Source organism: Anolis carolinensis, chromosome 3 (assembly GCF_035594765.1).
Source record: "Anolis carolinensis isolate JA03-04 chromosome 3, rAnoCar3.1.pri, whole genome shotgun sequence".
Taxonomy (NCBI): Eukaryota; Metazoa; Chordata; class Lepidosauria; order Squamata; family Dactyloidae; genus Anolis; species Anolis carolinensis.
In genome coordinates, this window is record NC_085843.1 from 145693983 (window position 1) to 145706842 (window position 12860).

Sequence of the window (12860 nt, forward strand, 5' to 3'; positions counted from 1 at the left end):
CGTTATTGTGTATTGAACTGCTTTTTCTGTCTATTTGTTGTAAAACATGTTTTAGTGCTTAATTTGTAAAATCATAACGTAATTTGACATTTAATAGGTTTTTCCTTAATCCCTCCTTATTATCCAACATTTTCGCTTATCCAAAGTTCTGTCGGCCCGTTTATGTTGGATAAGTGAGACTCTACTGTATTTTTGACCTATTTATTTTAATGTGATTTTAACTGACTTATGTTTATTTGTATTTTAAAATTAATATTTTGTAGAATTTAAACTATATTTTAAAGGTGCTTTGGCTCTTGGGTCAGATTGCAAAGTGGGGTACAAATGAATGGAAAAAGAAGAAAAAAGAAGAAGACAGGATATTTCTGTAAGAAATAATTAAATAGACAGCAAGAAGAATGTTCCTGGGTGATTGGGAAATAGCTGTCTTCTGCATATATAGACCAGAGCTTTCATTGGTTTTTTTTTTTTTTACCATTCTGTCATGTTTTGGAATCAGTTTTTCTGTCAGCATGCACACTTCTCCACAGTTTCTTTCCAACCATTAAGAACCGAACACTACTGGACTCTTGACAAGCCTCAGTGGAATTGCACGCCTTATCTTCCCCAACCCGGAGAGCAATCCATTAACAGTAACTCCTTGAGTGCTCCTTTTCAGCCATTTGTACACCTAATCTATTCCAGCACCTTTTAACCTGCATTTCTCCAGGAGATGTATGGGAATGTCATGTTCGGGGTACTGCTGTCAAAAGCCCGAACGCTCACTTGTTTTGCATTTCTATCAACCTGTGGGCCCTATAAATAGCATTATCTTGACCTGCCCTGAGCAGAACAAGGAGAGTTAGTCAGTGAAAATGTGAGAGTTAGGCCAAGGAAACAGGACAGTTGACAAATGCTCAGAAACCCAGAGAAGATAACTAGTGGCAAGGTGTAGGAGGATTTATGGCACATTTCCCCACAGAAATAACACTTTTCTCCCCATCTCTTCCACACTTTCAATGTATTTGCTTATCATCAGCTAAAGTTGTTGGTGTAAGGATACATAATATCTGGGCAAGCAGACAAGTGTGAGTTTGTGTTACGAGTTTATGGCTGTAAAAATGTTCTGAAGGATCACAGTAAAGCAATACTTTTATTGTTTCAGGAAACTCATCAGAGATAGAACAGGAAAAAGACCCTTAGATTTGACCAAATAATTGACACCGGGGGGGGGGGGGGTGGTTAAGGAAATGCAAAGAACAAATTAAAGCTGCATCTACTATCATTTGGGGTAGTTTGAGGAAGGCTAAAGCCAACTATGACCCCGGCCTGACTACCAAACTGCCCTCAAAGAGTGGAAGAAGGCAAAAGAGGCAACTTGAGCTATAGGGAGAGGCATATGATAGAATTATTATTATTATTTGATACACAACAAGATTAGTACACAGCAAACAAGATCACAATGCTGGCTTTTGTATTGAATCACATGTCGGACACTTCCCAAGTGTCTAAGACTATGTGATGTATCGGCAAACAATGTGTGCAGATTTTGAGTAAGGTGGCTTTTTGCAGCTGACAGATGGTAATTTTGTCAGTGCTGATTGTTTTCGAGTGCTGCCCAAGGTCTTTAGGCACTGCACCTGGTGTGCCGATTACCACTGGGACCATCTTTATTGGCTTGTGCCAGAGTCTTTGCAGTTCAATCTTTAAATCCTCATATTGTGTAAGCTTTTCCAGTTGCTTCTTGTCGATTCTGCTGTCGCCTGGGATTGCAACATCGGTGATCCATACTTTGTTTCCCCCCCCCCCATTATTATTATTATTGTATGACACAGAAAACAGAATAGATATGCTGGATTTCGTATCACAAAATCACACGTCAAACACTTCCCAAGTGTCTAGGACTGTGTGATGTATTTTCGGATGATGCGTGCAGATCCCAGTATTATTATTATGCCATGGAACAGCAGAGCAGCCAGAGGTACATTTGTTCAGGATGCATCTTAAACATGCATATAGGTTTTGTCATCTTAGTAGCATGCAAATATGTATTTTTCTTTCCATGGCATTTGCAAAGAATGTTTGGTTGGGGGTGTTGTGTGGGTTCCGGGCTGTATGGTTGTGTTCTAGCAGCAATTTCTCCAGATGTTTTGCCTGCATCGGTGGCTGGCATCTTCAGAGGATCTTATGAAGATGTCACCCACAGATGCAGATGAAACATCAGGAGAAAATTCTGTTCTTTATTTACTGTCCTGATTTTAGAGTATTTTTAATACTGGTAGCCAGATTTTGTTCATGTTTATGGTTTCCTCCTTTTCGTTGAAATTGTCCACATGCTTGTGGATTTCAGTGGCTTCTCTGTGTAGTCTGGTTGTTAGAGTGGTCCAGCATTTCTGTGCTCTCAAATATGCTGTGTCCAGGTTGGTTCATCTGGCTCTGCTATGGCTGACTTCTCTGGTTGAATTAGTCTGCAGTGCCTTTCATGTTCCTTGATTCGTGTTTGGGCGATGCTGCATTTGGTGGTTCCTATGTAGATTTGTCCACAGCTGCATGGTGTACAGTAGACTCCTGCAGAGGTGAAAGGATCCCTTTTATCTTTTGCTGAACATAGCATTTGTTGGATTTTCTTAGTGCGTCTGTAAATAGCTTGTAGCTTGTGTTTCTTGTGTGGTCAATTGTTCCCTTGGTGTTTGGTAAGAACATGTTTCCTCTGGGTGGATCTTTGTATTTACTCTCATTGCTTGTTCCTGGATCTCTGCTCAAGATAGAAGCAGTGAGGTTCACACAAGTTAGTGATGTTTGGATCCTGTGAGAAGTTACTTTTAAGTTCCTAATGAGTTGAACATTTATTACATGGATGTATTACTCATTGTCCCTAGTCCTCACAAAACCACTAAGACTCCTGCAGATGTGAGAGGATTCCTCTTTTTCTTTGCTGAACGTAGAATTTGGTGGATTTTCTTGGTGGGTCTATAAATAGTTTGTAGTTTGTGTATCTTCATCAGCTTCCCTATGCGGTCAGTGGTTCCCTTGATGTATGGTAAGAACACTTTTCCTCTGGGTGGATCTTTGTCTTTGCTCTCATGGCTTGTTCTTGGCCTTGCAGCTCTTCTGATATCTGTGGTGGAGTTTCCATTGGCCTGTGGAGCCCAGTTTAGGTGGTTCAGTTCACCTTGGAGGAGGTGGGGTTCGCAGATTCTTTTCGCACGGTCTGCCAGGGCATTAATTGTGCTTCCTTTTTTGACTTGGATGATGGTTGGAGGTTTTATGTAGGTATCTATCCAGTTCGAAAACATGCAAATGTGAGTAGATCAATAGGTACCACTCCGGCGGAAAGGTAACAGCACTCCATGCAGTCATGCCAGCCACATGACCTTGGAGATGTCTATGGACAACGCTGGCTCTTCGGCTTAGAAATGACGAAGAGCACCAACCCCCAGAGTCATGGTTAGACTTAACGTCAGGGGAAACCTTTACCTTTACGTTTATGCTACATAAAGACCCACTAAGAAAGGATTCCCCCAGGCAGTAGGCAGCCGGGGCTTGAAGCTGCAAGGCCATTCAATGCTAATCAAGGTGGGCAATTGCAACATTAACACTTGCCTGAAACAGACAAGAGTTCTTTCTCCCACCCTGAATATTCCACAGATATATAAACCCCACTTGCCTAGTTTCCAACAGACCTCACAACCTCTGAGAATGCCTGCCATAGATGTGGATTTTTTTTTTTCGTGTCAGGAGCAACTTGAGTCACTTCTGGAGTGAGAGAATTGGTCGTCTGCAAGGACGTTGTCCAGGGGATGCCCGGATGTTTTTGATGTTTTACCATCCTTGTGGGAGGCTTCTCTCATGTCCCCACATGGAGCTGGAGTTGATAGAGGGAGCTCATCAGTGCTCTCACCGGGTGGGATTCGAACCTGGCAGCTTTCAGGTCAGCAACCCAACCTTCAAGTCACGAGGCTTTTATCCCTTAGGCCACTAGAGGCTCCTAATAGATGTGGATGAAACGTCAGGAGAGAATGCTTCTGGAATATGACCATATAGCCAGACAACTCACAGAAACCTAATAAATACTGCATTGGCCTCCTTTGGCAGCACCAGTACTTCTACCCAAATGCACCTGAATGTATGAAGGAGGTGGAGATGGGATTCAAGGGGGAAGAAAGAGGGAGAAATGGGCATGGTAAGGTAAGAGATGCCTTCAGGTGGCACCCAAACACCTGCCCAACAGAAAGACCAGGAAAGGGAAAGCAAAAGAAGGGAGGGGAATGGGTGGGTGTCTCTTTCCCTCCCATCTAAGGTGACACCGGAGGAAAAAACAGCCAGACCTTGAAGCTGAAAGGCTATTCAATGCTCATCAAGGTGATTTATTGCAACATTCACACCTGTCTCAGAGAAAGAGTTCTTTCCCCCCACCTTGGACATCATTCCACAGATATGTAAACACCACTTGACTAACAGACCTCACAACTTTGAGGATGTGGGCCAAACGTCAGGAGAGGATGCTTCTGGAAAAGCCCGGGAAACTCATGAAAGCCATCGATAACACATTACCACAGGATCGTTGTGCGTTTTCCGGGCTGTATGGCCATGTTCCTCCTGACGTTTCGCCACATCTATGGCAGGCATCCTCGGAGCCTCTGAGTCAGAGGTTGTGAGGTGTATTACCACAGTGCGGGGCTTTGATTGGATTGCGACGAAGGCACTCTGCACATGCCCAGAGGAGCAGCGGGACGAGATGGAATACACCCCAAAAGCGGGAGGGGACTGGAGGCCGAAGCGTCCCAGGCATCCTGAGGCCGGGGCTGCTTCTCCGGGCGTCTGCTCCCTCCGGCTGCCCGCAGCCTCATTAACCATTCTGCACAGCAGCAGGCAGCGCGTCCGCCGCTTCCCCGCCCCTTGCCTTTGACCGGCGTGAGCTCGGCGCTATCCGCGATCCGCTCCCAACTCGAAGTCCTGCCTTCTTCTTCGGCGACCAATCCCAGGGCAGGGAGGGGGCGCGGCTTCGGTGGGCTCCCGCCCTCCCTGTGGGCTTGTTGAGAGTTATATCAAGAAATCCAGTTCGGAGAGAGAGAGAGCCGGGCGCCGAGGAGGAGGCGGCGGAGGGAGACGGAGGCGCGGGGAAGGGAAAGCGACTGACTCTCCGCGCTGCTTTCCTTCCTTCCCGCCCAAGGCAGGCGCTGGATCCCTGCCTGCTTGCCAACTCTGAGGGCAGAAGAAGAAGTTGCGGCGCGGGAGAGGGCGATGGGGAGGCGGATTGCGCGGAGCGTGACTTGCGGGGAGGGCAGCTCGCCTTGAGGAGGATCCTACTGAGTCGAGGAGGATGGCCAGTCCCGGCTTCTCGGGAGTTGCTCCTTCGCCGTTGGTATCGCTGAGCCGGGAGGGAGAAGAAGAAGCAGCAGCAGCGTCCGCCTGATCTTTTCCTTGGATTTCTTCCTTCTTTTTCCTCTCTCGACGACCCAAATAGTGGCGTCTGGTGGGATGCCGGCGCCGCTTTCCCCGTCTCTTTCCTGCGGCAGAGCGTCTTGCCTGGGCGGCGATGTAAGTGCAAAGTTGCAAGGGGAGAGTGAGTGATGGATGGGTGGATGGATGGTGGAGGGAGAGCGGGGAGAAGCCTCGCCGGCGAGGGCAAGGGATGCGCGGCTGTTTTTCTTTCGCCTTCAAGGTTGTGGCCGCGAAATACCTGGTCGGCGGCGTGGCAAGGAGCACGATGCGGATGGCGGGGGGGGGGGGGGGTATTCTGGCAAGCCCAGTTTGAACCAGACTGCTTTCCCTCTCCGATCCAGCCTCCCAGAAGGGCATCCGCACCTCACTCCCGTATGGATAGGTGCCAAGGAAAGAGAGCCAAACCCTCTTCCTTGAATCAGGCAACCAACCAATCATCATAATCGCCATCATCATCATCATAGGAGCCACAATAGGTTAAACCCTTGCTGTATTACAAGTCTGCGTTTCGAATCCCGGGCAGAGTGGGGTGAGCTCCCCCTGTTAGCTCCAGCTCCTTATGCTGGGACACGAGACAAGCCCGCCTCCTACAAGGATGGTAAAATATCAAAACATCCAGGCACAATTATCTCACACCAGAAGCGACTTGCAGTTTCTCAAGTCGTTCCTGACACGGGGAGAGAAAAAAAGGCATCTCTTCGTAAACATCTGGCACACTGCTTTGGAGTTGGTGCCAGGCAGCACTGCCATTTCCCCAAATCTCTCTCCCCTCCCCCCCCAATTGAGGAAGTTCAGCCCCTTCCAACAGAGAAGCCCAGCACCCAACAACATCTGGAGGAGGTGACATTTGGGCTCCTGCCCTCGCCTTGGATTTATGCCTTGCTTTGAAAGGGTGGGAAGCTCTCCGGAGACCGAGCAGAAGAGAGAAATGGCACACAATCTAGCAAGGTGATCGTGATGGAGGGGAAAGTAGGACACACAGTTATTTCGTAGCTCATCCACTGTTGTATTTTTACACTGAAGGAGCATGGGGCGGAAGGCAGAAGCCTGCTGTGAATGGAGTGCTGGACCAGTTTGGTCAACAGTGTGTGTGTCTCTCTGTCTGTCTCCCGGTGTGTGAACGGCATGGCTCGCACTGCTCCCGCTCCCTTCAATCTTGCAACTAGTTAATGTTGTTCTCCTCCACGGGCGCCCTGGTGTGCAAAGGCTAGTGGCAGTCTGCTGGTGCATTCATGGAGAGAAATGGCTCGCACACATCCAGGGAGGGTGAGAGAAGGGGGAAAGAAAGGAGAGAGAGCAGGGGAAGAAGGGAAGGAAGGAAGGGAGCAGGTGGTGGGGGCTTCTCTCATGTACGAGCCGAGCCGCATGTGCCTGTCGTCTCAGGAATGTGGCACAGGACTTGGCAGTTACATCTGACGTCAGTTAAAATGAGACAATAACACTTGTTTTGTGTTTGTTGTGGTGATTGTGTTGACAGGGGCTGTCGGGACGCAGGAGCTGCGATGTGATGCCTCCAGCAGTCCTCTGCTTGCCAGCGAGGCAGCCCTCCCTTGTGGAAGCCGTTCCATCCTGAGAAGGAGCTATAAACCCATGATCATGGACCTGAGGGATTTTTACCTGTTGGCTGCCCTGATTGCCTGCTTGCGGCTGGATTCGGCCGTCGCTCAAGAACTTATCTACACCATCCGCGAGGAGCTGCCCGAAAATGTCCCCATTGGGAACATACCAAAGGATCTGAACATTTCTCACATCAATGCTGCCACCGGCACCAGCGCCAGTCTGGTCTACAGGCTGGTCTCCAAAGCAGGAGATTCCCCTTTGGTGAAAGTCTCCAGCACCACCGGGGAGATCTTCACCACCTCCAACCGAATTGACCGAGAGAGACTCTGTGCGGGAGCCGCTTATGCGGAAGAGAATGAGTGCTTCTTTGAGCTGGAGGTGGTGATTCTTCCCAATGACTTTTTCCGGCTGATCAAGATCAAAATAATTGTGAAAGATACCAATGATAATGCCCCGATGTTTCCATCTCCGGTCATCAACATCTCCATCCCGGAAAATACCCTGATCAACAGCCGCTTTCCCATCCCGTCGGCCACGGATCCAGACACCGGTTTCAACGGGGTGCAGCACTACGAACTTCTGAATGGGCAGAGTGTCTTTGGATTGGATATTGTGGAAACGCCAGAAGGAGAGAAGTGGCCTCAACTAATTGTGCAGCAAAACTTGGACCGGGAGCAGAAAGACACCTATGTGATGAAAATCAAAGTTGAAGATGGAGGTACACCCCAGAAGTCCAGCACCGCCATTCTCCAGGTCACAGTAAGTGATGTCAATGACAACCGGCCAGTTTTTAAAGAGAGTCAAGTAGAGGTTCACATCCCAGAAAATGCTCCTGTGGGTACCTCTGTCATTCAGCTTCATGCCACAGATGCAGATATAGGAAACAATGCAGATGTTAGATATATTTTTGGTGCCCAAGTTGCTCCTGCAACAAAAAGACTCTTTGCTTTAAATAACACAACTGGGCTGATCACAGTTCAGAGGGCCTTAGACCGAGAAGAGACTTCTATCCACAAGGTGACGGTGCTAGCCAGCGATGGCAGTTCTACACCTGCCCGGGCAACAGTTACTATCAATGTGACCGATGTCAATGATAACCCTCCTAATATAGATCTCAGGTACATCATAAGTCCCATCAATGGCACAGTGTACCTGTCTGAGAAGGACCCTATCAATACCAAGATTGCTCTAATTACAGTCTCAGATAAGGACACTGATGTGAATGGCAAAGTGATCTGTTTCATTGAGAGAGAGGTGCCATTTCATTTAAAGGCAGTTTATGACAACCAGTACTTGTTAGAGACCTCTTCCTTGCTGGACTATGAGGGCACCAAAGAATTCACCTTTAAAATAGTGGCCTCCGATTCTGGCAAGCCCAGTTTGAACCAGACTGCTCTGGTAAGAGTTAAGCTGGAGGATGAGAATGACAACCCCCCAATTTTCAGCCAGCCTGTAATTGAGCTGTCGGTTTCTGAAAACAACCGTCGTGGTCTGTACTTAACCACTATTAGTGCCACTGATGAGGATAGTGGGAAAAATGCAGACATCGTTTATCAGCTTGGCCCCAATGCCTCCTTTTTTGATCTGGATCGAAAGACTGGGGTTTTGACAGCCTCTCGGGTCTTTGACCGTGAGGAACAGGAGCGGTTTATTTTTACTGTTACAGCCCGAGACAACGGCACCCCTCCCCTGCAGAGTCAAGCTGCTGTGATCGTTACAGTGCTGGATGAGAATGACAACAGCCCCAAATTTACTCATAACCACTTTCAGTTTTTTGTGTCAGAAAATCTACCAAAGTATAGCACTGTAGGTGTGATCACGGTGACTGATGCTGATGCAGGAGAGAATAAAGCTGTGACTCTTTCCATCCTGAATGACAATGACAACTTTGTTCTTGATCCTTACTCTGGAGTTATAAAATCCAATGTTTCTTTTGACCGTGAGCAGCAGAGTTCCTACACCTTTGATGTCAAGGCTGTTGATGGAGGACAACCAGCCCGTTCATCTACTGCAAAAGTCACCATAAATGTCATGGATGTTAATGACAACAGCCCTGTGGTCATCTACCCACCGTCTAATACTTCTTTCAAGCTGGTTCCTCTCTCTGCTATCCCTGGCTCTGTAGTAGCTGAAGTATTTGCTGTTGACATTGACACGGGGATGAATGCTGAGCTTAAATATACAATTGTAAGTGGAAACAACAAAGGTTTGTTTCGTATTGATCCAGTGACAGGTAACATTACCCTGGAAGAGAAACCTTCTCCTACTGATGTGGGGCTGCATCGATTAGTTGTCAATATTAGTGACCTGGGTTATCCGAAATCCCTGCACACCCTTGTCCTTGTCTTCTTGTATGTCAACGACACAGCCGGAAATGCCTCTTACATTTATGACTTGATCCGCAGGACTATGGAAACACCCTTGGACAGGAACATTGGGGACAGCAGCCAGCCCTATCAAAATGAGGACTACCTTACCATCATGATTGCTATCGTGGCAGGTGCCATGGTGGTCATTGTGGTCATATTTGTCACTGTTCTGGTCCGCTGCCGCCACGCTTCCAGGTTCAAAGCAGCTCAGAGGAGCAAACAAGGGGCTGAGTGGATGTCTCCCAATCAGGAGAACAAACAGAACAAGAAGAAGAAGCGGAAGAAAAGGAAGTCTCCCAAGAGTTCCCTGTTGAATTTTGTTACCATTGAGGAATCCAAACCCGAGGATGCAGTTCACGAACCTATCAACGGGACCATTAGCCTTCCAGCTGAGCTGGAGGAGCAAAGTATAGGAAGATTTGACTGGGGCCCTGCACCACCCACTACCTTTAAGCCTAACAGCCCTGATCTTGCTAAGCATTATAAATCTGCCTCTCCACAGTCTGCTTTCCATCTTAAGCCTGACACTCCTGTCTCGGTGAAAAAGCATCATGTTATTCAGGAACTCCCCTTGGACAACACCTTTGTTGGGGGTTGTGATACCCTTTCCAAACGCTCTTCCACTAGTTCAGACCACTTCAGTGCCTCAGAGTGCAGTTCCCAAGGAGGCTTCAAGACAAAGGGCCCCTTGCACACCAGACAGGTAAACGAGCACTTTTACTGGTCTATAAGTACTGCATACAAGTGCCCACTCAACCAGTATTAAAGTGCCAGGATGTCTTTTCTTTCACTGTAATTTTAGCTTAGTTATACTACGCATAGGGAAAGGTGGGATGCTGTGAAAGGGTGGGCACCTGTCCCCTTCCTGTCCCTGGGGCAAGACTATGCATTTGTAGAATGAAGGTGATGGTGGTCCAAAGTTGCAAGTCACCAACTTTATCTTTTTTTAAAAGAAAGAGCTACATGCACACACTCATGCACAGATATATTTACCCTCTCATGCACATACTTACACACATACACCTACATATATGTGTGTAAAATCTGCCAGGACACACCAGCTTAGTGGTTTAACTGGAGAAGAAGTGGAAAAATCCATCTGCCAAATTCATGTCAAAGGGGAAAGAAACTGACTGTTTTCAGGATTAAATGTGTTAACTTAAGAAGAGTGGAAGTTTCACATGAGGCTGGCTTAAGCATGCTTTGTTTTTCCTCCCCATTTTTGGTTCAAACTGATCTGGAACATTTTTTTAAGTTACTGTTGTACGGAGGGTTTTTTTTCCTTTTTGGTCCTCACTGAGGGTCCAAGATTGTGTTGCACCGTGTTTGTTGGGCAGGATATAACTAAGCTATCAGGAAGTCTTCCTCTGTTTTGACTTACAATGATTTGTTGTAAAGTTGTGTGTCTATTAGAGAAAAGGGTTGTGTTCTTTCCTGCTTTGTGTGCGTGCGTGTGTTTCTTACCAAAATGGCCAAAGTACACTTTGAAACGGAATGCATTTATCTTGAATAATAAACAAATTATGCAGAAACAAATGCCACCCTACTGTAAATATGTTCTCATATTTAGTAAGTGTATAAGTGATCTGTCATAACTCATTTTAAAGCTGTGAAATATGCCATACAAAGAAGGGGCAGGAGGTTGGGAAATCTCATATTTCACCCCAATAATGGCACTAGGGGTTTGGGGCTTATCCGGGTTCTTTTTTTAGGTCAAATAATTCCTTGCTAATAAAGATTTAAATGTGGTGCTGTCTAATTCATTTCACTGGTGCTTGTCTTTTGCCACTAAATTAGAATGTCAGATTAAGCCTGTAGATGGCACTAAGGTACTACGTGGCTTTGGCTGGCTGCCTGCCAATCCTGCAGTAGATAAGAAATGGGGGGAGGGACAGTTCAAACCCGTACTAAAGCCAAAGAAACCTTTTATTTAATGACAGTCTCACTGAAGCGACCAGTGGTTAAGCCAGCGTGTTTTGCTGTAGCTCTATAGCACTTAATTTCCATTGCACCAGTTGCCTAAGGCACGAGCTACCAAGCACATACATCGTTGTTGACATTATATTCTCCAGAGTTATGGTGGATTGTTTGGGTTGATCACAAGGTCCAACAATCAGGGAACAAGGCAAAAACCCCCATAGGTTTGTGCCACTAGAGATGAATAGGGTCCATTCTCCAACGTGAGTCATTTCCCAAGCTTTATGTTATGTTTCTCAAAATGGCATCTTGACTTTTCAACATATCTCTGTTAACAAGGCATTGCATTTAAAGCCCGTGCTTAGAATAAATTTGTTAAAAACTTTTTTTTGAAAACTTCCTCACACACAGAGCTATCCCTCAAATATATTTTGAAGCTACTGTGCACTCCAAGTAATGTCTGTAGTCATTTGTCTATTTCTGTCCAGGCACCTTAAAAATAACACTCGCAGTCACTGAGCCTCTGTGTAACCAACAGAACCTGAAATTTGAAGATATCCGCATTCATCTTACCCCTTCTATATTTGTTACAGAGATATGTCATGTTGTTTTGATATTAAATGAATCTGTTCCACTTTAGTTCTCATTTCCTGGGCTCTGTTACAAGAATGGGTCTTAACTTCTTTGAGGAGTCAAATGGGGATTAAAATTACAAATACAAAACAGTTTACCTGGCAGAGCATGTAAGCACCACTCAAGAGACTTGACAGTTCAGGGTGGGGAAACATTAAAAAAAGGCAACATTAGTCTTTTGTATCATCTTCATTACTGCCTTTTCTTTAAAGTTTTAAAAACTTTGCACGTGCAAATATGGATGGGTTTTTGTGGAAGCGTCTTTTTATTGAATTGGAATTTACACAAGAATGGATAAAATCCAAAATAATTCAGATGGTGTTGTTGATGGTATAAACTTTATCTAATAAACATGGTCCAAATCAGAATCAGAGAATATGTGGCCCTCCAAATGTTGATGAGCTTTGACGCATATTAGCCCTAGTCCCATAGCAAGTTGTGGTTGCATCCCAGAAGCACTTAGAGGATTACACATTCCTCATCCAAAAAAAAAAAAAAATTAAAACACAGCCATCCAGATCTTGCATGTTTTTTTTCAGTTGCAACAAGATAGCTGCTTTTTTAAAAGTGTGAGAAGAATTTGGATCAAGCTTGCCTTTCAATGCTTACTAAGACAACTATATTCAGTTTCTCACTAGCTACCAACAATTAATTAAATGGCTTTGGGTTGACATGACAAGGCTTGATTTAAAAACAGATGTCTAAGTTCTCTGTTTTTTGAAGATTATGTCACTGGCTGACACCACATTATAGCCATTGGTGGCAAGATGTGTGGAGAAACTGGTACATTGTCATTATGATTTTCATTCACTGTTAAGGCACGACAGTTAAACACATGACACTTTGAAATATATTCCCTGTATCACAGTGGGATTCACTTGCATAGAAATGTGCTTAGTCTCAGAAGAGAGTGAAATAGTTATGTGATTTTTTTTTAAAAAATGTGATTTTTGTCAG

At 45.7% G+C, this 12860-nt stretch overlaps 1 protein-coding gene across 9 annotated transcripts in view; it reads left to right on the forward strand.

Moving 5' to 3' along the window:
* The first annotated feature begins 5385 nt into the window (after positions 1-5385).
* Positions 5386-12860, forward strand: part of pcdh9 (protocadherin 9) — a 984999-nt gene continuing 977524 nt past the window's right edge. For all 9 annotated transcript variants that reach the window (XM_062977296.1, XM_016992271.2, XM_062977299.1 and 6 more), the window contains exons 1-2: positions 5386-5520; positions 6902-10056. In XM_062977296.1, coding sequence (XP_062833366.1) covers positions 7015-10056 — 3042 coding nt within the window. In that variant the 5' untranslated portion in view covers positions 5386-5520; positions 6902-7014. The remainder of the gene's footprint in view (positions 5521-6901; positions 10057-12860) is intronic.